The sequence below is a fragment of the Motacilla alba genome, chromosome 14 (assembly GCF_015832195.1).
Source record: "Motacilla alba alba isolate MOTALB_02 chromosome 14, Motacilla_alba_V1.0_pri, whole genome shotgun sequence".
In the NCBI taxonomy this organism is placed as follows: domain Eukaryota; kingdom Metazoa; phylum Chordata; class Aves; order Passeriformes; family Motacillidae; genus Motacilla; species Motacilla alba.
In genome coordinates this window covers 753227-779025 of record NC_052029.1, presented here as the reverse complement: position 1 = coordinate 779025, position 25799 = coordinate 753227, and the positions used below count along the sequence as shown (strand labels likewise).

Here is a 25799-nt window from a genome sequence, read left to right as displayed (position 1 = left end):
GGATTGCTGTCTGGCACCATTCATCACTCCCAACAGGGCAATGATTCTTTCTGGGAGGCTCATTTTTGTGGGATACCCCCATTCCTCCACAGAAAACTTCTGGGAAGGACTGGGGCTGCCCATTCAGCACCTGCCATCGCCCACGGGACTCAATCCAACACAGGTGGCATCAGTGTCCAGCAGCAGTGGTGACATGGAGGAGCCTGTCCACAGTCATGGCTCCAGGCAGTGCCCGGGAAGCAGCTTCTCAGTGGGCAGCACTCGCTCCTGCCGCAGGAGCGACATCCCCCGCTGCACTGTGCCCAAGGAGAGCCAGGGGCTTCAGAGCGTGCCGTGCGTGACGCAGATGGGAACAGTGGGTGGAGTTTGGGAATACCTAACCAGCTTCTTGGCATGAATTGCTCTGTCCTGAATGGAGCGAGGTTTTGCTGGTCCATAGCTGGTGAGCATCCCGCCGCTGGAGGGGGAGGTCAGGTGGCTGAGGACAGGGATACCTGGAATGGGGATGTCCTCACTCAAATGTGAGCCCAGACATGTCCATACCCAGGGTATATGAGTCCTCCAGAGGGAGGGAGGGAAGGAGGCTGCCACTGCAGGCAGGAATAGCACTTCATGCTATTTCCTCTCTCACCTTGGGGACACTCTTAATGCAATGAGGACCTGAGTCTATAGGAAGCTCAGCTTCCACAAGAACCCCAAAGGGACAGACTTCTGGAAGAGTTCTTTAAACATTATGAAAAATCCTGCTCCTCTCCATGCCCCATGGAGACCCAGGAGCAGTGCCCAGCTTTGCCTAGTGCTATGCCTGGGTCATGGCTCAGAGGTCCAGCCTTGGGGCTGGGTGGGAAGTTGGCTTTGGAGAGACAGGATGGTTTCTGGATCCTGTCTGCAGGAACACTCCTGGAATTCCCTGCGCAGGTGTCAGGAACGCTGCATTTCACCTCGTGCACCTTTATGTCACCTGGGTGGACATGGTTCTGTTTATCCAAAGCAAATTCAATCCCAGCAGTTTGGCCTGGCCAAAACTCCCGTCTCCTCTTCCAGGGAATCTTCAACCCTTCACCTCCAGGTAAGAGGTCTCACGCCTGGCTCAGGCCAGGCTGTGAGAAGCAGGGAAGGGCAGCGTGCCCTGCCTGGAGCCCCCTGTGCTGGGCAGGTGAGGAGCAGCCTCTCTGGGCCATTGCAGGATCCCACGGGGCTAACCCTGCATCCCAGGATCCAGTGACAAGCAGGTGGCTGAGCTCTTCAGGCCTGTCCCCAGCTGCCCTGGGAGATGGCTTATGCCTCAAGGCTTGGACTGTAACAGGTAGCAGGGGGCTCACAGATACAGCAGTGGGACAGGGACAGAGCAGCCGTGCAGGGAGGCAGAGCGGGACACTGGGCTGCTGGGCACCAGCGAGGCCTTTGATGCTGCCCGTGTGTGGTAAGGAAGGGAAACAGGGGTGGAAAAGCTATGGCAGATCTCACAGAGCCTGCCTGGGATGGAGCCATCCCTGGGTTGAGGCAGCAGCAGCAGCACTCGTGGCTGGGGATCCCTGCTGCAGGGGACATGGGGGACATGGGACGATGGGTCTGGCCCGGCTGATGGCCCCAGAGGGCAGAGAGGAGAGGGTTAACTCTGCCCGGCTCCTCGCTCTTACAGAAGATGCTGCCACACTCCCCAGCCCACCGCCTGCTGCCTTCCCCTCCCTCCCCGCTGCCCCTCAGAGCTCTGAATGGGGAATTAGCTTTGCCTGCGTTTAGACCTCTTAATTAGCTATTCTTTTTGCTGGGCTGGGGAAGAGGAGGGGCAGAGGAGACCCCCGGCCCCCAGCTGAGCCCCGGTCCCGCTCCTGGAGCAGCACAAAGGGGCCCAGCGGGCAGAGCCATCGGAGGGCGCTGGGGACGCCAGGACCTGTCAAAGCTTGTTTCCCACCTTCCACAGCCAACCCTTTCTATCCCATCCAGGAGACAGCCTGCCTTAATTGGGCTGAAAATCTAATCATTTGTACCTCCAGGCCTGGGAAGGGGGCAGGGGCGGGTACACCAGGCCTGGAGCGGGTAAGGGAGGAGGGATGGAGAGGTGGGAGGGGGGACAAGAGGGAAGCATGTAATGGGGAAAGGCAGGATGGAGATGAGGCAGAAGAGGAGTGAGCAGAGTCATAAAAACCTTTGTAGAGGAGGTGAGTGGACAGAAAATTTAAATGTTTAAGAAGTGATTTAAAAGTTACTGCTTTGAAAAGGGAAAAATAAAAAGTGAGCTACTAAAGAGTAAAAAGGAAAAAGCAAAAGCACAAAAAGTATTAGTCACTTTTCCTTCCCTCCATCTGGTCTGATCGTGCAACCAAGGCCCCTGTAATCCTCACCTGTCCCAGCAGCATCCAGAGTCAGAGATGTCCCTGAGCCGTGGGTGTATCTGCATGGCCCTGCTCCCATCCCAGCACCTGCTTTCTTACTATGGCTTTGGCACTGCTCGTTTGTCCCTCGTGTGCTGCAGACTTACCTCTCCCACCTCAAAACAACATGGGTGAGCCTTGCTGCAAAGAGAAGAGCAGGGCGCCCAGGGAAGGCAGTGCATCTTCTGCCAGCGCTCTGTGACACGGGTCAGTGGCTGCTTCAGCTGCCATGCTCCTTTTTCCCTCCAGCTGAAGGTTTCCCAGAGTCTGGGCTGCCTGTCCTCTGGGCAGGGGACAGGGAGGGGAGGTGCCAGCCAATGTGCTGAGTACCTTCAGCTCAGTCCCTAAGGCTTGGCCACCTACCTGGTATGACCAAGCCAGGTTTGTGGAGCAGGGACCAGTCCCAGATTCACTGCAAGTTTCCAGTGCTGCTCCTGGGTTTACACCACCTGCACCCTTCCTGCTTCAAACACCTTCATGCAGCTGCTGTGTCCTCCCAATGTTCTGGCTGACTATTTTCAGGCAGAGTTGTCAGGGCAGCGCTGGAGCACAAGCCTGTGAGCACGAGGCCATCCAGCCACTTGTGTCTTTTCTCAGTTTCTTCAGTACTGGGTATTTCACAAATACTCTCAAGCCACACCTCTCTAACCACCCTCTCTTTCAGGTGACAACATTTCATGTCTACAAAATAACTCACAAAAATTCAGATTTGGCATGATTATGGCCTCTCTCCTGTTTTATATGAAGAAACAGTATTTTCCCCATGGTTTCTTCCTCAGCTGCTCCAAGCTTTGGGCCTAATTCCTCAAGAGAATGTCTTATTAATTTTTTATCTTTTTTTTTTCCCTAATGATCTATCAAAAACCAAAAGCAAATCCCAGAGTCAAAGTCTTTATCAGAATTTTATTCCTTTGCTTTCCATAGAGAATCCAGCACTTTACGCCTGTGCCAGGGAGGGTGAAGAAAACTCCTGGGAGAGGAGGCTGCACACTGTGCTCCATCCCTGCACCAGCCTGTCCACATGCATGGCAGCATGGCCAGCCCAGCATTTCATGTTCCCTGCCCAGCACCCTAACCAGACCACAGGCACAATCCCAGGGCTCAGGCTGCAGGGTACAACCAGACAAGCAAAAGAGACCGAGGCACCAGAGCAGAACAAGATCGTGGAAGGATGGATACCTTGACAAGGCATGATAGCATGGCCTCAGTTGTGGATTCCTTCATAGAATTGCAGAATCACTAAGGCTGGAAAAGTCCTCTGAGACCACTGAGTCAAACCCTTAACCCCACCATTGCCAAGGCCACCACTGACCCTGTCCCTAAGTCCCACATCCACATAATTTTTAACACTTCCAGGAATGGTGAATTCAGCACCACTCCCCTAGGCAGCCTATTCCAATGCCTGGCCACACTTCCAGGGAGGAAATTTTTCCTAGTATTCAATCTAAATCTACCCTGACACAACTTCAAGCCATTCCCCCTTGTCCTGTCCCTGTTCTGTGGGAGCAGAGCCCAACCCCCCCCCAGCTGTCCCCTCCTGTCAGGAGTTGAGCAGAGCCAGAAGGTCACCCCGAGCCTCCTTTTCTCCAGGCTGAGCCCCTTGCGCAGCTCCCTCAGGAGCTCCTGGTGCACCAGACCCTTCCTCAGCTCCCTTCCCTGGACACGCTCCAGCGTGTCTGTCCATCCAGGCCAAGGGATGCTGTAGGGACACAGAGAAGAAGCATCAGGAGTGGAGACTCCAGCCAAAAGAACTGACAGCAGAGCAAGATTCCTGAAAGCGGCCAGCTGCAGTCCAGTGGACCTGAAAGACCTTGGCAGTGTACAGAGTGGACAGAGTGCCAGGGAAGAGAGATGAGAGAGCCTGGGGAAATCCCTGGGGTGTGCAGACTGAGCCCAGTGGGGATGGAGTGGAGAGGGGCAGCAGCATGAGCTGGGGCACACGGTGTGGTATGACGTGGCTTCTCACTGCTGGGACCTGGGAACATGTCAGGACAGGATATGGTCTCAGCCAGGCCTTGACAAAGCACGAAGATTGGTTCTGCACCAGCAGCACCCCAAGGCTGCTGGTAAGACACCTGCAGAGACAGAGTTTTTGTTTCTGGGATTTGGGAAGAGCACACACCCAGCAGTTCCAGTTTCAGCGTTGTAGGCAGGGATTTGACTTGGTGCTCATCCATCCCAAGAGCTCCCCAGAGTGTAAAGACAGGACAAGCTCAAAGGATTCACGGCCTTATGAATTTATCAGGGCACAGAGGGCCAGGAACTGCTCACCTTGTAGCAGCAGCAGCATCTCTGGGTGGTTGTGTGCAACAGGAGGGGTTTGAGCCCTGGTTTCAGATGTTTGCGTAAGGCAGCTCTGAGGCAATGGAGGAGAGCACACAGATGGGACCAGACCCCCAAAATTGCCACTGCCATCCTTTGCACATGGAGAGCAGCAGTGTGGGCTGGGTCGGCCAAGGTAGCTCATCCCAGCCAGAAACAGTGACAAATTGCAGGCAGAGAGAGCAGGAGATCTGCCCTTGTGATACTCTTCCATTTTCCAGCAATTGATGCCTTAGTGATTTCCTGAGCCAGGAGTGGTAAGTGTGTAACAGCCACCACGAGCCTGCCCTTGGTGAATTTGTCGAATCTCATTTCAAAGCTGTGTGTATTTTTAGCCCACGTGGCATCCTGTGGCCGTGAGCTCCACAATTTAATTACACATTGCGTAGGACAGTAATGCCCTCGGTCTGCGTGGAACCCAGCGCCAGCTCCTTTCATTCATAACTTCTCCCTGCAACCCCAGCTTCCCGATTCTGCTGGAAATGAGTCAGCAAAATGCTGGGACTCCTGTGACTGGCACCCTTTTAGCTGGAGGAGTCTTTGAGGCAGGCAGCCAGGGCTGACCTCGGTGGAACACATGGGGAGTTACAGAATCACAGAATCTCCAGAGTCCAAAGGGACCCACAGGGATCACTGAGTCCAACTCCTGTCCCTGCACAGACACCTCACCAAGCCCACCTTGTGCACTCTTGAGATCATTATCCAAACTCTCCTGGAGCTCTGGCAGCCTCGGGGCTGTGCCCATTCCCTGGGGAGCCTGGGCAGTGCCCAGCACCATCTGGGGGAAGAACCTTTCCTGGGTATCCAACCTAAACCTCCCCTGACACAGTTTCATGCCAATCCCTTTGGAGTGTCATGAAGCTTCCCTTGGGTTGAAAGCAAACAGGATGCTTGTGCCCGATGAGAATTGAGGATCTTGGAGGGTCTGGGCTGGGTGACACTCCTTGCTAGCCTGCTATAGCAGGGAGTGGACCTGGGAGACCGGTATGGGGCCTAGGAGTGTGAAATCAAGAGTTTTGTGGGCACTGAGGTTCCTGGGGCAGCTTGTGTTACCAGTTGGAGATGGGAAGCTTGGAGCAAGGAGTCAGTGAGTGTGTGACACAGAGGTGAAGCCTTGAGGCAAAGCAGGATCACTGAAAGGAGACAGGCAGGTGGGCTGTGACTGGGCTGCAGTTGAGCAGAGCTGTAGCAGCAAAACCTGGAGTACCAGCTGCCGTGTTTCCCTGGAGCAGGGCTGCCTGGAAGAGGGTAGCAATGTGTACCCTCAGGGCTTGTTCTGCCATTGCTGACAGTCTGCTTTGGGATGGCCAGACAGTGCATGTGTTCATATGAGATTGACTGTTGATAGCTGAGAATCAGAGAAGCTGTGGCTGTCCCATCCCTGGAAGTGTTCATCAGGTTGGATGCAGGCTTGGAGCAACTGGGGATAGCAGAAGGTGTCCATGTCCATGACAGGGGATGGGACAAGAGGAGTTTTAAGGTTCCTTCCAACCCAAGCTGGTCTGGGTTGGAAGTGATTCTGTGTTTAGCACAGATGTAAACACCCCTCTCTAACATCAGTGCTGGTGTGTCTCAGTGTGGTCTCTCGTGAGCCAAAGGGACATGCCAACATCAGATAGTGCTGCTTGAATAACCAGCATCCCAACCTTTCCAGCTAAGCTGAAGAGTTACAAAACGAGACAGACAAGGTGATGAGCTACAGAATAAGAGACTTAATTTTAGTAGATTATCCCATTCAACACACCCACAAAGCCTGGCTCCAGCCAGCTCCAGCACAGCTGGTCCCTAGCCAGGTCCAGTCAGTGCTCCTGGCATTGGAACAAGCATCAGGTTTATGTTGTCTTCTGCTTGTGCTACTATTGCTTCTGGCTTGGTGCGGGAGTCAAGAGTGCAAGAACACAGCAGGAGCCCTGGTGGTGACCAGGAGGGGATGGGATGAGGACTGTGGATGTCTGAAAGCACTGAGAAGAAGGACTGTGAGTATGACTTGGTTAATGGAAGTTGGCTTAAATAACAAGGAATGTCCTTTTGGTGCAGAACATCAATAAATGACTCCTCACTGGAATAAAACTGCCAACCCCCTGCTGTGACCTGGAGCAGCTTCAGGTCTGGGCTGTGTATCAGCATGGAGGGAAGGGGAGGATGTGCTACTGCAGCAAGTGCTGCCTTCCTCACTCTTCTCCAGCAAGGAACTCACATCCTCTCTCTGCATCACCCTGCCTTCCAAGCCCTTGGATGCCACATGCTGCATGGGGTCACCTTTCCTACCCCTTCCTAAACTCCACTCTCCAAATCATACTCCCTGCAAGGGGCAAGATGCTGGAGCAGGAAAGTCTAGACAGTGCTGAATCAAAATTTTAACAGGAATATTATATAACTTTTTTTTTTTTTTTTTGTTTAATGCAAGTTCATGCAATCAAGACTTATCCTGAATTCCGATCAAATTAAGGAGTTTCCTCTGTTCCTGAGCAGTTGGGGAAGCAGAGCTGGGGACTCCTTGGCAGATGCCAAGGGACAGCCCAGTTTCAAAGCTGCAGGTGCAGTTGTCCCTCCCCCGTTCCCTTCCAGCCTCTTGCAACCAGTGCCTGTCCTGGCCCCTATGGCATCCCGCAGTGGCTGCCTCCATGTGCAGGGGCTGCACAAGAGTCACTCCCACTTCTTGCTGAAACAGGGGCTGCAGAGGAAGCTCTGCCTGCCAAGGAGCTCCCCAGGAACCAGCCAGTGCTGGGGCTTCCCTCCTCTGGCCACCCTACAGGCAGGCACTATCCTCTCTGCCTGACAGTGTCTGCCCCAGCCGAGACCCCCGGCCTCAGAGGGCTCTGAGGGAGACCCCACAGCCCATGGAGGGCCCATTCAGGGTGGTATGAACAGAAGGGATTTCTCTCCTTAGTGGGAAGGCACTGAAGAGCCCATTCTCATATTGAAGCAGTCATTTCACAACTCTACACAGCTTGATGCTGTTCCTTCTCCTGTTATCCCCTCCCTCTGCTCCTCCTTTGCTGATGCCCTCTGAAATGTCTATCAGGACAAAGACCATGTCAAGGACCCACAAGCTTCTGGATGCAAATCAGCATCTTTTGCAAGCATTTGCATGGGCTGAGGGGGATTGAGGTGTCACAGGGCAGAGCAGCAGCTCCAGGCACCCACCAAGGGCTGGAGCCAGGCTCAGCTCCACTGCTCCTGCAATTGAACTCCTTTGCCGCCAACTTTCCAGCCAGAATGAATGACTGACAGAGACTGATGGTCTCTCTGCCTGTGTGTAATCTTAGAGCCGCCTGGATTTGGGAAATCTCTTTCATTGCTTTAAAAAAACAAGCAAGTGACTAGACTGAAGGGTCCCGATTAACTGGGAAAATCTGGGCTAAAATGCAAATGCCTTCTCAGGTTCTGGCCTTGAGAGCCATGCTGGCTGCCCTAGGGGAGGCTGACAAAGCCCAGCTCAGGCAGCAGCACCCAAGGCACAGCCCAAGCCCTGACCGCTGCCATGTCAGCAGGTCCTGCATGTGGAGCTGGAGCTCCCATCCAAGCCATCTTGTCTGGAGAAGTCGGGATGAGGAGCACTTGGTGGGCGCTGGGATTGGCTGCTGGTGCTGCAAGCCCTCGCTGCCTGCTCTGCTGTGCTCCGGGATGCTCCTTGCCCTGCTCCACGACAGCTGCTCTCCTCCAGGCACCGTGCTCCTCAGGCTCTGAGGGACAGCTAGAACCAGGCAGAGATGACGTTACTACATTGAATTGTTATTCACAGGCAGAATTTCTCAAACAGGAATTCAGGGAGGATTTGGCACCCACCTCCTCTCTGTGCCAGCTCCCTTCCTGCCATGTCCCTGAGTCACCTGACTCCGTGTTTATCTCCCTACATCCCCACAGCATCTCAGGGACAAGTGTGCTGGTTAAACCATGACAACAGGTAAAGCTGGAGCTGAATCAAGAGAAAACAAATAGAGTAGAAAAACACAGCTGAGAGGAGGCTGCATGGGTGCAATATAAACTCCCCCAGGGATTTGACCAAAGCCCAAGGAAAGCTGAAAAGCTGTTGTTCCCACGGATTTTGAAGCAGGTAGCAGGACTTCCAGCCTGCACAGAGGAAAACTGGGATGCTACTCTGTGTGTTGAGTTAGAATGATCTTTGTCCAATGTATAACCTTGTCTCCTGTAGCCGAAATAAATTGAATTTTCAGACTGAAGGAAAAAATTCCAGATGAACCAGCTGCAACAGGCAAGATTCCTGTTCCTCATCTAGGAACAAGACTGTGGGAGAAAACAAAAGGTAGGAGGCTACTCAGAGCTGGTGTGACCCCCAGCACTGGGCTGCAGAGGATGCTCCGAGTTGGTACCAGTTTCCCTCCTTAGACTATGAAAAGGGTGAAAAGAAATCTCTTCCATGAGGAGAATCTCCTGAACACCAGCAGCCCTGCTCTGCCCCTCCTGGCTTTGGGGTGGGCTTTGTTAAGGGATGAGGTGGCTCAATGCTAATAACTCTTAGGGGCACTGCCAGCTTCCCTAGGATTTAAACATAAAAGGAATTTTCCCTCCAGCTTCTAGCATGAAGTCAGCTCTGCTGGCATTGTGGAGCAGAAGGAATGGACCAGAGGGAGACATAACTGGATATTAGGAAAGGCTCTTCCCCCAGAGGGTGCTGGGCACTGCCCAGGCTCCCCAGGGAATGGGCACGGCCCCAAGGCTGCCAGAGCTCCAGGAGAGCTTGGACAGCACTGCCAGGGATGCCCAGGGTGGGATTGTTGGGGTGTCTGTGCAGGGCCAGGAGCTGGACTCATTTATAACTGTGGGTCCCTTCCCATTCAAAAGGTTTTGTGATTCTATGAAAAGTGACCTCCTCAGGGACAGCATGAGGCCACATGCTGACACAGGATCCTGTTTTCCGTCCTGTGTCAGCTCATGCCTCCTGTTGCTTTCCATTAGCTTCTCCTGGTCAGGGACCCATGTCACTGCAGTGAGAAATGTCCCTACTGGAGCTACATGAAACAGGAGGAAGCAAACTCAGGTCTCTCAGCACTGACCTTTGTCCCTTGTACAGGAGAGGCATCAGGATTTGCAGTACTAACCCCTGAATACACTCTCCTCAGATTGCTCTGGCCTCCACAGACTTTGGTTTAGTGGGCAGTGGGTGCAGCTCCACAAAGTCACTGAGGTTCCCTGACTCCTGGTGATTTAAGCTGTCAGACCCTCCTAGCCCTGCCCTCCTCTGATGCTTTGATGATGGAGGGGAGCAGTGTTGGAAGGAGGAGACACCTCTCCTTGGGAGAATATCTGAGATGTATCTTCCCAAAGCTAGTGAGTAGGTTGGGGTGGCACTGTAGGAAAGATCCAGCAAAGGTTGTGCATGTGTGTGAGCTTGGAGCAAGGTGCTCTGAGACCCCACAGTGTCCTGGAGCAAGGGGCACAATTCACTCACCTTGTCAGCTGGCAAGGCAGTCCCACAGGCAGCACAGCATTTTGGTCATGGGAGCACCTCTCTGCCCAGCACAGCATTTTGGTCATGGGAGCACCTCTCTGCCTCTTGAAGCCAGCCACCAGGGCAATATTTGAAGAAAAAAAAATCAAAGAAGATAAAAAATTCCTTAAAGGTTAAAAAAAACCTTTTTGAGGAAAAAAAAAAAGTAAAAAATTCACCCATGCACATATGCCTTCAGTGCAACTCCCAAGACACAGCCCTTTTGCCAGGGGAAGATGGGCTGTGCTTGGGGTGCCAGACTGGGGAGCAGAGGCTGTTGCAGTTGCAGAAGCAGATGAAGCATGGCAGGTCACCCAGGTGCCATGGAACCTCAGCACGAGGTGTCCCAGGAAGCAGTGCACTCGGTGGTGCAAGGGCAGTAGGGTTGAGTGCAGGTGACCGAACCTCTGGATGCTCCCTATGCGTCCTGTCCTTGCTGTCAGCAGAGCTGGAGCACCCTGAGGTCCCCCCAATACACATCAGTCACAGCCCTGCCCTCCATCCCACGTTGGTTACAGCCACAGCCTGGTGTCCTTGGGAGCATCATTGATGGTGCTCCTTTGGCCTCAAGCTGGCTGGGATGGGATCCCTGTGATGGGACATGGGCCTGCGCCCAGGAGGGAGCCTGGAGCAGTGGTTTGGGGAAGGCACCAACCCACCAGAGTCCTGCAGGAAGGAGAGCTTCAGCCAGCACTGAGAACGGGTGAGAAGAGGCAGCAGAAAAAGTGCTTCAGCAGCATTTGCTGGGAGATGGCTGTTTGGATGGGAAGTGGGCTGGGGGTGGGCTGTAGCTGGATCTTTGGCCCAGATGCTGTTGGACGAGAGTCCTTATAGATTCCCATTTGAATTGGGCAATGGCAGGATGTGCTGTGCAGGGTTGTGGCTTGTCAGTTGACCTGGAAGTGCCAGGTTAATGGTTGAACTCAATGATCTTAGAGGTTTTTCCCAACCTTAATGATTCTGTGATTCTATTCATCTGCCTGGCAAGAGTTCCCAACACTGGCCACTGGGTCTTCCAGTATTCCAGAGTGGGAAAAGGCTTGTCCAAGCAGAAAGGAAGGGGTTGCAAATTTTCAAAGCCTGGTGTTACCAGGCTGGCCTGGGGCTGGTAATTCGTCTTTGGTTTACACACATTCTCCCCAGGCCGTGTCTCAGGAGTCCTTGAAACAGAGTGCTCCCCAGCATGGCCACCTTTAGCGGTAAGCTGTGTCCCCAAGGCTTGGTCCGGCCCTTTATTCAGAACATTTTCAAAAAATTGCTGCCCTGAGCTGTTCTCTCTGCCCTGAACTGGTGTTGACAGCATCTGCCACGTACAACGTGACGTGGCAGCATTGCTCTGTGTCAACACATGTGGTGACAGATGTATGCCAAGCGGGTAGAAACCTCAGAGCTCCATGTTGTTGTTTTTTAATGTTGGCTCATGTCCAGGGATCATTCCTGGTCTCTGCACTGTGCAGTATTCCTCCAGGTCCCCTGGGAGACAAGAGCTCACCCTGCGGAGTTTTAGAGGAATCCATCCTGAGATCTCAACTTTTTCCAAGCCCCCAGGATATGTGATGGATGCTTTGAGCTGAGGGAGGCTAGGAAGATCAAACTGCTGCACCAGGGACTTTGCTTCTGCAGATTCCCTTGCTGGAGGGTGAGATCTCCTTCCCACAAGCACTGGACCACAACAACTGATGCGTGTGAATATTCACAGTGCGAATGGCAGCAAACCTGCTGATGGCTGCAGGGGAACAGCCTCCTGCTTCCTTGTCTGCCGTGCTGTGTGCAAGCACCAGCCTGGTCAGTACGGCCCAGAGACTGATGAGCACTGTAATCACTAGGAATGGGTTGAGAGCAACCCAACCTTTAGCTCAGACCAGCCTTCTCCACCACCTTGGGCATCACCTCTCCCAGTTGTCCAGGCTGTAGGCCATAGTAAATTGGATGTAACCAACTCCAAGCTCTAAGAGACGGGGGAGGAAACACCATCTTGGACTTCTTTCCATGCAATGGTGATAAAGTAGGTTTTTTAAAAGCATTTATAACATCAGGCACTACTAAAAATGTGCCAGAAATTGGGCTGACTGTTAACTGGAACTGGTAGAGTAATTTTAGAAGTCTCAGGGACAACAGGAAAATGGGGCAATGAAGTGAGTGGTATCAGGGATGGTACATGCAGGTGCTACAGACAGTGCAGAGAGCAGGAATCACAGCGAGAATGATGAAGGACCAGCTCAAGGCAGTTGAAGGAAAATGAAAGGTATAGCTCCACAGAAAAGAGAGATACTGGGCCAAGTGTATGGTAAGAAATAAGTTTGGACACAAGTGTGTCCTAATGGAATCATTCCATTAGGTTGGAAAAGCCCCCTAAGATAATCGAGCCCAGCCATTACCCCAACACTGTTAAGGTCACCTCTAAACCATGCCATATCCATGTCTTTTGAACACTTCCAGGGATAGTGACCACTGGAAAGGGGTGAGCCAGAGAGGGATGGGGCACGAGGGAGAAAGTCACAAGAAGCTTGAAAAACAGAAAAATGTGTCATGATAAGGGCAAAAAAAGGATGCCAAGAAGCTCAGAATAGAAAAACCACCCTACTTGAGATAATTTATTCCTGAGCGTTAGCATTAGAATTAATCCCCTAAGCTCCAAGTAATCTCCTCCTTTGAGCTTCAGGGGTGATTTTTTTCCCCATCAGCTTTTTGGAACTCAGTGCAGAGTGAGTGTTACCTCCCAGGCATGGCTGGAGGGTTCCACTGGGACACTGTTGGCTTGACTTTCAGGGGACACATTTGCCAGATGCTCCTTCCTGGTCCCACCGGGGAAGGGCAGCACTGGGCAGCTGAAGGGGGGCGGTGGGGCTGGGGCTGGTGGCCCAAGGCTGAGGAGCAGACAGTGGGAGTGAACAGGCCAGGCCCAAGACCTGCATAGACTTTAGCAGAAGGTGACTGGGGCCACCTTCTTGCCATCCTATATCTCATCCTATCCCATTCTTCTGAAGAGAAACACGTGAGCTGGTGAGTAACCTCATTAAAACCAGGATTACTGAGCTACTTACATCAACTAAACTTCAGTACCTCCGTGATGAACATGAGGGACACTCTGTGTGCCTGTGTGTCCATGTCCCATTCATCTGACCCTTATGGTGACATTTTTTCCCCAAGAGAATTTGGCCAGTTAAAGACACATTGCGTAGAGGTGCCAAGTGATTGCCAGCCCAGGTGGCTGTGTGGCCTTTGCTGTCCCTGTCACCTTCACAAGGATTTGGGCCAGCCAGCTGCTGTCAGGCCCTGAACGTGTCCTGCCTGCAGCAGACAGCAGGAGCCAGCCAGCCCCTGAGCTGCTGCCGAGGCTGCCCATGGAGCCCTGCCAGCCACTTGCCATGGCAGACTTTGAGAGCTGCTCCCTTAGACTCACTGATGAGAGAAGAGTAATGTATTTCTATTGGAAAATAAACATATCTCTAATGAAAACCTGATGCACCATCGGAGTTTTTTTTTTTTGGTTCTTCAAGTGAAAATTAGAATTTTTGTCTTGTCAGACCCAAGCCTTTCCTCATATTTGCCATGCCAGCTCATCACCATTATTTCTCAAGCATAAAGAGATCCTGGAAAACTTAAACACACAGAAAGCAGCATGAAAAATATAACCAAGAGACAAAAAACGTTGGCTGGGAGTTGTGTTCTCCTCTTCTCTTTTCTTCTTCTCTTTTTCTCTTCTCCTCTCCCTCTCTTCAATTTTCTCCTCTCAGTCTCATCTTCCCAAGTGTGGGCTTCCTGTGCCACACCTGGCAAGAGACTTTTCCAAGGTTTCAGGTGTGGATATGAAGCTACTGTGCTTACAGCTGAAGGAATAGGAACGACTTTGTAACAAACACAGTTTCGCTCGCTATCTTTACATCTGGCTTTGAGTTCTATTAGTTCTGTCCGACACAAGCTAAAAGATAAAACACTTTGTCAGATGAAAAGCTTTGTTGGTAAGAGAGCATCACTGATGCTTTGCTGGTACTTGGAGTTTACCCGCTGACAGCCTTCCAGTGAAATAGTTTCAAACATGAACTAAAAATGCCCTTTTACTTTGTCACAAAATCTTCCAGGTCTTCTTTAGCTGGCAAAGGGATGCCAGATATGGAAAAGAAGCAAAAATAAGCAGCTGATAACCACTTTAGCCTTTCAGAAAGTGCCTTTAACACGACACCTTTCTTCTTACACAGAATTATTTTGATATGGGATATGTAGCCTTTCCAACTTGAAATCCTTTAATTAAGGGCTAGACTGGGAGCAGAGCTGGGCTGTGTGCCCACAGGGAGCAGTAAGAGGGAAGGTGGACGTGAATGCACAGCACTGCTCAGCCTCAGTCCAGACAGGCAGCCATGGGAAGGGAAGTTCCGGGAAGGGAAGGTTCCGGGAAGGTTCCGGGAAGGTTCCGGGAAGGGAAGGTTCCGGGAAGGTTCCGGGAAGGTTCCGGGAAGGGAAGGGAAGGGAAGGGAAGGGAAGGGAAGGGAAGGGAAGGGAAGGGAAGGGAAGGGAAGGGAAGGGAAGGGAAGGGAAGGGAAGGGAAGGGAAGAAGGAGCCTTTGGCTCTCATGGTGGATCTTGCAGACAGAATGAAGCCTTAAATTTCCTGCCTAGGAGTTGTCTTCATTTCCCCTTTCCCCCTTGGGAACCTCAGAAGACCAAGTGAAATGTTTCACAGTGGCTCACACAATAGCAGAGCAGTTAGCCCACTGCAGTCTTCAAAGCCCCCTGGAGATATTGGTGCCTTCCCCTTTGCTAACCATGGATCATGCCAAGCACCATTTTCCAGGAATCTTGCCTCCAGAAGGGGAAATCTTCTCCAGCCCACCCTGGAGAGCCTCTCCTCTCCCATGGGGGACCTGTCAAAGCAAGGTGAGGGTGGCCAGAGCAAAGACATCTTTGCCTGGGGCAGCATGATTAAGAAGCATGTTTACAAAATCCAGGAGACAGCTGAAGGAGTTAAGTTACTTGAGTGCTTTGGGATCCTTCAGGATGAAAAATGCTGTATACATGTCGGATTTTATTATTACAATTACAGTCAGATGTTAATCACCCCGCCAGGATTTACTCAGGCAGCAGTGCCAACAGCAGTACATCTTGCTGAGTAATTGCCCCCTTCCTGACTCTTGGGTGTCTCTGCCCTGAGCTGCTTCTCATTTCTGTGTTTGCTTTAGTTCTGACACTGCTGAGAGCGCTGCTTTTTCCCACCCAGCAGCGAGAGATGGCAGAGTACATCTTTGCACATTCAGGTTGCCTTCACTTCAAGCACTGCATGTGCATCGGGGTCAAAAAATAGATAATGAGAGCATTTCACAGATAATATTCATCTTCAGGGGATAGCAATACCCATCTCTTTTGCAAATTGTTGAGAGCTAATGCTGAAAAAGCTGGGAAATGGTACAGTTTCATGGGTCTAATTGCAGAGTATGTGTGAGCCAAATGAGTAAAGAAAAGCTCCAAGTTCAGCAAACCAAGCTGGGATCGTGAAAGCAGAAATACAGAGCAAGGGAAGAAAGGCTAGATACATTTAAACTCCTGCACACCGTAAATTATTGGGATACACTGGGATCAGCTCCCAGACTGGTGCATCAGCTCTGTCTCCCCAATGTCCAGCAGATGCTCTGGCTCTATTCAGGCTCAGGGCTGGATGTCCAGCCTCTCTGTTTTAGGGGGATTTGTTTATGTTTCCTGTCTGAACCCAACATTTGGCATTTCTGGGATGATAAAGAGACAGAAGCCAGGGGATATGCTCTGTTACTTAGTCTAGTAAGTGGAGCCAGCTCTGTACAACCCCAAGCATGTGCCAGAAGGATGCTCTGGGATGACCTGTCGTTGCAGCCCCCCACTTTGCTAGGTCAGAAGCATACTGTGGTGAGAAACTGGCCCCATGATCCACCTCAGTCCCTCTGCACCCTGCCTTGGCTCCAGTGGGTAACTGGTTATCTCATGGCTTTGGAAGAGAGTGACTGGCATGGGCAGGAATGCTCTTACACACTGTCAGCCTAGAGGAACCAGCTGTGTGTCCAATTTCTGGACATGGTTCAAGTGTGAGCTCAGTGCTCAGCAATGTGGAGGTAAAGGAGGTGAGGAGGGTTCAGGGTTTCACACTGTTGACACACACCAGGCTGGCAGTCTCTGTACCTCAAAGGCTGCAGGTCCAGCTCTTCTCCAAAAAAAAAAAAAAAGAGGTAGCCCCACACGGCTGAGAAGGAGGTGAAGGAAGAGCCAGTGCTTTAACCTGGCTGCTTATCACACCATGTTGCACTGAGGGATGCAGGGATACTTTCTCCCGAGTGAGAGCGATGCTCCTGGAAGGCTGTAGGCTGCCTTGCAGAGGGCGCTGAGATTTTGATGCTGGAGCGGTCCCACCCTGGTGTATTTGTCCCAGAGGGCCTCTAAGGACATGGCACACTATTCTACTAAAGCTCTGCGTAAAGCTGGAAGGTAGTTTGATGGCGGCTCGGCTCTTGTGGAGAAGCAGACATGGGGCAGCAAAGCAGCTATGGAAGGCAGAGGCAGAGTGAGGGTCCCGCTACCCGGGGGTCCGTGCGGTGCCCGGACCCCGGGCTGGTGCAGTATCCCGCTGCTCCGGGGGGACAGCTCCCGGCGAGCCCGGGGCCGGCACCGCAGGTGGGACGCGGCTCCGGAGGGAGGTGGGCGGCTCCGGGGGGTGGCGGCAGGACCCGGCTGTCACTCAGCGCGCAGTGAAAGTGACAGGGGGGCGGGGCGGCCGCGCGCCGGGCGCGTATTTAACTTGGGCGGCAGCGGCGGCGCGGCAGAGCGCGGCGGGCGGGACACCGTGACATCGGGCGACACCGGCGACACCGAGCCCCGCTGAGCCGAGCCAGACCCGGCTGCACCGCGCCGAGCCCAGCAGGCAGCATAGGGCACGGAGCGGCGCCGCGGCTGGATCCGCTGAGCGCGGACCGGGTCCCCGGAGCAGCGGCAGCAACAGCAGCACCGGCATGGGTCGCCGGGGCTGCTGAGCGACGGCCAAGCCCGCCCCTGCCCGTCCCCGCCGAGGAGCCGCCAGGGAATCGGGACGCGCCGCCTCGCCGGTGCCGGGGACACCCTCCGGCCCCCCAGCCCCATCACGCCGAGGATGCCCCGGGGGCCCGCGGGCCGCCCCCGCCGCTCGCCATGAGGAGGAACCCGGCCGGGCCGCGGGCGCTGCCGCCGCCGCCCGCCGCCGCCTGAGCCCCGTGCCCCGGCCGTGCCCGCGCAGGGGCCGCCCGAGCGCCCCGGCGCCGTGACCCTCCTCCCGCCCCCTCGCCCGGCGCGCCCGGCTATAAAGGAGGGTTTTATTCTCGGGCTCCGGTCTCACGCCAAACCCTGTCACACCGTCTAGACGAGCTGTCGTGGGGCTCGGCCCAGCTGTCACCATGGCGATGGAGACGAGTCCGCTGTGAATTTTGGGGGGGAGCGAGCGAGCGAGAGCGGCGGCGGCGGCAGAGGAGGAGGAGGAGGAAGGCTCGGCCGCCGCCGTGCCCTGCCCTCCCCCGCGGGGGAGGCTCGGACCCCCCGGCGCTGCCGACCGCGGCTGGAGCCGGCCCGGCGGGGAGCCCCGGGAGCCAGCGGCCGCGGGCGCGGGGCGAGCCTCAGATGCGGCTGTCACACAACCCCGGCCGGGCTATTTAAAGTAACGGGCCCCGCCGGACACTGGTGTCTCTGCCTATTTATGAGCCCCCGGGAGCCGGCGGGCGCCGCCGGGCAGCGCTAGGAGCCGAGGCCGCCGGGAGCAGCGCCGGGGCCCGCCCGGAGCATGACGGCGATCCGGGCGCTGCTGCTCTGCCTCTGCCTGGGGCTGCCGGCGGGCGGGCAGCCCTTCCTGCGCCTGCGACCCTCGCCCAGCGACAACCTGCCCGTCAAGGACATCGTGGAGCACCCGGACCCCGAGTACGACCCCAAGGAGCAGGACCTGGACGAGAGGACGCTGAGGAAGAAGCTGGGCAGCCATTTCGACCCCGGCTTCATGGCCGTGGCCGTGCCGGGGCCGGCCAACGCCTCGGGCGCCGCGGCGGCGGCGGGGCGGGGGCGGGCGGCGCTGCCGGCCGAGCTGCGGCGGCTGGAGCTGGGGCCGCCCCGGGGCCCGCGCCTGCGGCTGGGCAAGAAGGCGCGGCGGAAGGTGCTGCAGTGGCTGTGGGCGCACACCCACTGCCCCGTCTTCTACGCCTGGAAGGACCTGGGGGTGCGCTTCTGGCCGCGCTACATCAAGGAGGGCAACTGCCTGGCCGAGAAGTCCTGCTCGCTGCCCGAGGGCATGTTCTGCAAGCCCGTCAAGTCGGTCACCAAGACCTTCCTGCGCTGGCATTGCCAGGGCTGGTCCAGTCAGAAGTACTGCACCTGGATCCCCGTGCAGTACCCGCTCATCTCCGAGTGCAAGTGCTCCTGCTAAGCCGCCCCGGCCCCTTGCACTGCCGCCCTCCTCCTCCGGATCACTTTAGCGGGGGAGGGAGATTTTTCGGGTGTTTTTTTTTTTGGGGGGGGGGGGGATTGGGATGGTTTTTTTTGGGAGGTGGTTTTTTTTTTTTCCCATCCCCCAGAGCAAAGTGGGAGAAGATGAAGCGCTTTGGAGGTTTTTTGGGTTTTGTTTGTTTGTTTGTTTTTGTTAATTTTGGGGGGATTTTGTTCGGTTTTTTTTTCTTCTTTTGGTTGTTGTTTTTTGATTTTTTGTTGTTAATTTTTTTTCACTTGGACTTCTTTTAATATTATTTTATTCAAAAGGGGGGAAAGCAAACCCAGGAACTGCAGGGCAGGCCAAAGGCACAGTAAAGCACTACAATCAGATGTCTATTTTTATACGTATATAGCCTTCTAACAAAAGGAAAATTTTAAAAAAAACTTTAAAAAAAGGAAAAAAAAACCTACCAGCCGTGTAAATAGAGAGATTTTAAAGGAAAAGGGGGGGGGGGGGGAGGTAAATCACAGCTGTTTTTTTATTATTATTATAATTATTATTGTTATTATTATTATTTTAAAGACATAGGACCACATTTTAAACCCATCCCCACAGAACCCAAGCACATCCCTGCCGAAGGGAAGGGCAGAAATTTCTTGTGAAGATGTTTTTATCAAAGGGAGAAAAGGGATGGAGGGTGTAAAAAAAGAAAAACAAGAACCACAGCATCCCTGAACGGTTGTTTCTCTGTGCTGTATTTTTTTCATCTTCTTCAGACCTTGTCACTGATGTTTGAACTAATTTGCCAAGCTCTCTAGTGGGTTTTTTTTAAGTGTATAACAATTAATTAAGAAGGAAATTTTAAAGAAAAGTACAAATCTATGAAAAAGTGGAATTGGTTTTTTGTGTGGGAATACATATAGTGGTGTAGAGATGTTGAAGGAAATTTTCTGTGTACAGTTTATTTATTTTTAACGTTTGTGTATAGTAAAAAAAAAAAAAAGCTAGAGATTATGCCAGAAACTATTGGAAATGTTTACTTGAATATTCCTTTAAAAACATATCAGTGTAAATATGAGCTATTACTGATCGAAACATTTTTAGCAATAAACTCTATCTTTGAAGAAAAACCCCATGCTGCACTCCAGCTCTGTGGGAGACCAGTGGAAATTTGGATTCTTATGCAGAGCAGGTGCTGAGTAAAGGGCTTTGCCTGGGCCACGCTGGTGTAAATCACGAGATGCCCCAAAAGTCGGGACAGCTTCTCTGGTTTCTGTCTCTCCTGGATTCCGCTCTGGGATTTCTTTGCGTGTATAACTATAACCTGTTGGGGAGAAAGAAAAACACCGACGGGAGAGAAATGTCTCGTAACGCATAAAAGCGCTGGGATGTCTCGGACTGGAGGTGTCACCTGAAGTCCTTGGGAGATTCCGCGCTCTGCGGCTCTTGGATTCGGCTCTCCCGCTGGCAGAGGAAGCGGTCGAGGTTACTGCCCCGGCCATCACAGCGCCTGACACAGCTTGGCAGCCCCGCGCATGTCGGAACAAATGTTTTTTCTCGGCTGCCGCTACTGGCAGAGGAGGGAAGGATGGAGACGAGCCCTGCGCCCCGACCTGCTGCCGCGACGGAGCCCCAGGCCCGGCATCCCTGCCCGCGGCGTCGCTGGGTGTGTGCGGGGTCAGCAGAGCCTGCGATGGCGTGCAGTGCCCGCAGCTCCTGCGCTGGTGCCAGGCCGATCCCCGCACTCCCACCGGAGCTCACGGAGCCAGGGCAAGGCAGGAACGGGACGGTTCCACACGGGCGGGCTCCGACAACCGGGCCGGGGAGGAGCCCGGCACCAGAGAGCGAGGGCACTGGCAGCGTGAGCCCGCTGCCGACAGAAATCTGTCTGTCTGTCAGTCGGTCACGGGGCTTGGAGCACGGCCCTGACTGGCTGCCAGGCCATTCCCTTGCGTGTTCTGCGTGGGCCTCTAGTGCTGCAGGGGAAGGTCTGGCCATTCCCGCTGGTGAATGAAATGTGTCTGAAACATGCCCGAAACGTGCCCGGCATTCCTGAGGAACAAATCCCTGCTGCCAAAGGCCCTGGCCAGTGAGGAGATGTTCCCCCCCAAAGCAGCTGTGGAGCAGCAAGGACACCCTGCCCCACCTCCAGCTTAGCATGCAGCACAGGAGAGCAGCATGACACAAGTCCATGGGAAGGCACCAAGACCCTCCAAGGGATCTGGCTTGTAACGCTCCATCATCGTCTGAGGGAACTGCGGTCCAGCAAGTCCTGTGAAGCAGGCCTGCAGAGCCTGGAGGTCACAGATTGAAGCTGAAACAGGGAGAGAGTTGTTGAGATGGGCATAGTGGGGACAAGGCAAGAGGGACAGCAACGTCCCGTAGCCCACATCCCTGCAGAGCCCTGCAGCCATCCCTTCATCCCCGTTTGAGGAGGCAGGTTGGCCTTTCCACACATTTGTCAGTGAGGGATCAGGGAAGGGGGAGATGCAGAGGACAGGGTGAAAACGAGACTTCAGCAAAGACAATGTGCAAAACATCAGGGGCATTTCAGAGAGAAAGGGGAAAGCTCATTTTGCAAGAGGAACAACATCTGTGGTGTGGGGGACGAACATCTGTAGGAGGGAGCATGGGGGGAAGGCATTCTGGGAAAATATTTCTGACATAATCCCAACAGTATCTGGTGTGTTGGGATTTGGTTACAAATGGCCCTCTAACGTCTTTGTGCGTTTTGTTCTGCTGGTTCCAGGGGCACACAGAGACCCCTGCTTTGTGCTAACCTGGGAAATAAACCATTCGCTGGGCTCAATGGCTGAGTTCAGTTGCGTGGGGAAGGGGGGCTGGGAAAGGGGAAGGCGAGATTTGTGTGAACTCAGCGAAAACCAGCCTAAAAGCCTCCATGCCGTGTGCTGGAGGGAGGAGGCGGGCTGCCTCCATCTCTGGGGAGAACTCAGAGGTCCCGCTTGAGATGATGGCTCGTCTGGAAGTGAAAGTGTGAGAGCTGAGGGCCAAGGTGCTTGGTGAGGGCCAGGGCTGGGGAGCAGAGGGCAGCCCCGCATACCAGCCCACGCAGCTCTGCTTTGCCAACCTTCCACAGCACTGGCCCACGGTCACCTGGTGCTGGTGCCCTCGTGCCGAGGAGCTTGGCTGCCCTGGGAGGCGGTGAATCGGACGTGTGACAGCCGGGCCGTGGGCATGATGGCTCGCCTCAACTGCCGAGCCTCAAAGAAGAGTAAGACAAAGGGGAACAAGCCTGATTCTTTGGTGTGGTTATTGCATTGTCTCCCCAAGCTGCTTGTGATTAAGGGATGAGCTGCAGGGGGAAAGGGGCAGAACAGGCAGAACCGGCAGGACCCTGAGATGTGGTGGGTGCCAGCTTCTGAAGACACGGGCTTTCCCAGTGTGTTCCGGGGTCATGGCCTGGGAAAAGAGCTGGAGCACTGAGGGTGGGCGCCGTCCTCTAACTCGGGTCCCTCCTGTCATTATACTGTTAAAAGCCATCCATGCACGGCCACGGGCACTCACTGACAGGGCAGTGCACCGCCACTCCTGGGCACCCAGCTGTTCCTCCACTCACCTGGTGCTGGCAGGGGAACCATGCCCATGCCCTGTGGAGCTGCAGTGAGCCCCATGCTTTGCAGTGCCCCTTCTCCACACTGAGTCTCCACACTTAAGCAGAAGGTGGTTATCTGGAGGATCAGCCCTTTAACCACTTCTTCCTTCAGGCAGGGCAGAGCACACGTGATGAAGGAAGTTCCACAGCACCCAAAGGATGTTCTGTGCCCTGCAGGCACATGTCCCTCAGCACTACGGGAAAGCAAAGGCAGCTTTCCTCTCCACAGCCAGCACTGGCCAGAGCTCACCTGCTCCAACACCATGTGCTGTTTAGGGGCAGCTCCCTTGGCTGGATCACAGCTGGATCTCTTCCTTGTAAAAGGCTCCCTACAAAGCCTGACTGAAGCAAAGAGCCCTTCTCTCAGATTTCCACAGGTCTCCATCTCTTCCTTCTGCATGTCAAGGCCCTTCTATCACTTGCTGAATTGCTTTCCCATGCACGAACCTCAGATTTAGATTATCCTGATTCTCTTGGGAGACAGAATGTTCAGGATGACTCCTGACATTTGACTCGATGGCATGAAGTCACCTTTCCATTCCTCTTTCACATCCCGGTTTGGTTTTGACACCAGCAGCAGGTTAACTCTTTGTCTCATTGGCAAAGCTCATTTCATCCCCATTTTCTGCCCTGCCTCTTCCTGTTTAGCTCATGTACCCTCAACTAAGGCCAGTGTCCGGGAATGCAGTTCCTGTCAGCACACCAGCTCTGCCAGGGTAACTCAGATTCACGGGGCCAGAGCTCACAGATGTTCAGTGCCAGCTCTTGAGATATCTGACTCACGCCCAGGTGATGACCTGGGCCCATCACTCATCATTCCTAGAAAGGCAGATGAATGGACTGGAGGCAGTAATTTCCTTCCTCAACTTTTAAAGCCCAGGCTAAACTTTTTCTCAACATGCAAAATTGTGTTCGTTTCCTCCTCCAGGCTGAGCATTTGTTGTCAGTTGCCTTTGCAGCCTGTCAGGGCCACCAGGAGCTATCAGGGAAAGCCAGTCTCTCTGCCCACCCTGCTTGGTCGAGCAGCAGGTCCCTGGTGAGCTCATCCTGCTGAGTGCTGCTGGAGCTCCAGCTGAGCTGGGCCCACTTCCTCAGGCACCCCCAGCTCCTCGTTCATCACCTCAATGAAAATCAAGCCTGAGGTTAATAGTGCCGGGGTGCTTTGTGCTCAGTGATCTCAGAGGTCTTTTCCAACCTCAGTGATCCTGTGCTGACCACTTGTGCGCCCTGCAGAGTGGGCAGAGTTGGGCTCGTCTCACCATCTCCTCACAGCTGCTGGATACAAGTGTGGGGTTCTGCTTTCTCTGTGCAAGACCCAGGATTCCTTTGCACTCCCGTGCAGTTCTCCTTTGCTGTGTCCATGTATAGCAAACCCAACAAGTGCCCAGTTGCTGCTCGGCAAAGCAGGACCCTGACCCCACTCCATGAGGGAGTGTAAGGCTTTAGTCACTGACAGTCCAGAGGCATCAGAAGGGCTGCTGGCTCATCTGCAAAAGTCGTGCACGAGCCTCTCCTCCCCCTCAGTGATTAAAACCAAACATTAAAAGCAGCAGCATCCCAAGGACATGGCTGCTCTTAGCTGTTCGGTATTCTGCCTAAAAGTGTCAGACACCCTGTCAAGGAGAAGGGACAGCGTCATGTGGCACTGGGAGCCCAATCAGAGAGGGAGAGCCACGAAGAGCAAATCACGAGGAGCTGGGAGGCAGCACTTGCGAACCGGCCATTGGCTAAATCTGCCCTTTCAGGAGGACGGTGAATGAATCCATTCACAAAAAAAAAAAAAAAAAAAAAAAAAAAAAAAAAAGCAGGCCCTGTTTGCAAACAGCAAACCAGTCATTTTTTTTTTTCATCTGGATGACTCTGACCCAAACCTGAAACAGATGTGTGGGATATGTGTGGGATGTGGCTGTTGCAGCCATGTCCAGCCCATCAGTGAATTTCAGAGAACTGATTCTGGCCATCTTTTTGTAGGCCTCACCATTCCTTCCAAGGAGCTTCAATGACCTACCCAAAGAACCTTGGCCTCCTACTGGGCACCTGGAGTGGGACACACAGACCAAGGGCCCATGGACCACTGCTGGGATATGGTAGGAGATCCTGCTCCCCAGCATCACACTGATGTCCTAAAAAAGGTGAGGAGTCCTCAGAAAAGCCCATGGTCCCAGCAACACAACAGAGCATGTGATGGGAAAGGCTCCTTCTTGTATCTGGAAGCTGGGAGTGAAGGGTATCCAGATACAGGACATCATAGACAACCCTGAGTAGGTCAGCCATGTGCTATGCTTTGTCACCTGTGAACATCGTCCATGGAAACCAGTGATCTCACCGTGCCCAGTCAATCTCACTGATCCCCTCATTTTAGGTAAGATCTCGACCTTTCCCCAGGGGGAGTCTTGCATGACACTAAGAGAAGCTGAGGCTTTGGAGCCAGTGCTGCCAGAGCTCCTGGGGGTCCATGGCAGGGACCCTGGAGTTTCCAGGATGCTGCTTCCACCCACTGAGCAGCAGCATGTCCAGTGGTCCTTGTAGCTCCTCTGTTTCAGCATTGGGTGCTTTGGAGGCAGCCTATGGGGAGGTAGCAGCAGGCAGAGTGGAGCAGAGGAAGGCTGAGAAGGGAAGTAAAGGCTGCATCCCTGGATGCCATGGCAGGACAGCCTTTGGAGAGTCAGATCTGAGTCTGAGGTGGGGAACAGAACAGCTGTGCCTGAGAAAAAAGTTCCTTGTCATGGACTGGATCATGTACAGGTATTTGAGTCCATAAGCTTCTTGGAGGATTCTGAAAGAGCCGTCAGATTCCCTCTGAGGCTGGCTTTGTCCTCAAGCATTGTCCGGTCTGCTTCCATTCTACTTGCTGCCAAAAGACACTTTCTGTCCAGGAGATGGTACTAACAAAGGACTGAGCCTCCAGCCTTGGCTCAGTTTATCTACTTTACTGGGCCAGAGACCATATTTCATCCTGGTGCTGAGATTAAGCACTGAGCTGCACTTCGTGTTCTGCTCTTCGACCATATTTTAGGAAAGAGCCTGTATTTGTCTCCTCCCTTTCCACCCAGGAACTGCAGCCAGCAATCGTCTTGGACACCTCCTTGAGCCAGCAAAGGCAGTGTGTGGGTCAACGCGTCACCATGAAGCTGGATACAGAAGGACACTAATAAAGGACAATGGTGATGGTGTTTGTGATGTCGTGGTACCCAACAGAACCCTGAGCTGAATTGTACCGGGAGGTGCCCTCTGCCCAGGCTGCTGGACCGGGCTGGGATGTGGCTTCTCAGCAGGAACACGCAGGCGTTGCCTGCTCCCGGACAGTGCTCTGGGGGTCCCAACGGAGGCTGGTGAAGGGACCATTGGCCAGACACGGCACGGCAGTGTCCTCACGGAGCCCCACGGGGATGCTGTCCCCGCTGCCTCGCTTCCCGAGAGCGCGGCCCCGGCCCTGCCGTGAGCGCGGCCCCGGCCCTGCCGTGAGCGCTGCCCCGGCCCTGCCGTGAGCCCGGCCCCGGCCCTGCCGTGAGCGCGGCCCCGGCCCTGCCGTGAGCCCGGCCCCGGCCCTGCCGTGAGCGCTGCCCCGGCCCTGCCGTGAGCGCTGCCCCGGCCCTGCCGTGAGCCCGGCCCCGGCCCTGCCGTGAGCGCTGCCCCG

At 54.0% G+C, this 25799-nt stretch overlaps 1 protein-coding gene across 1 annotated transcript; it reads left to right on the top strand.

Annotated features, from left to right (window-relative positions):
- Positions 1-16926: 16926 nt before the first annotated feature.
- On the top strand, positions 16927-19679 carry LOC119706813 (noggin-2-like). Its single transcript, XM_038150916.1, has one exon. It carries the CDS (start codon positions 17914-17916, stop codon positions 18544-18546), a length of 633 nt encoding a protein of 210 aa, XP_038006844.1. The 5' UTR covers positions 16927-17913; the 3' UTR covers positions 18547-19679.
- The last annotated feature ends 6120 nt before the right edge of the window (positions 19680-25799 follow it).

What these genes read in the sequence shown, in the direction of transcription:
- LOC119706813 (XM_038150916.1), top strand. Translation starts at nt 17,914, where the DNA reads ATGACGGCGATCCGGGCGCTGCTGCTCTGCCTCTGCCTGGGGCTGCCG.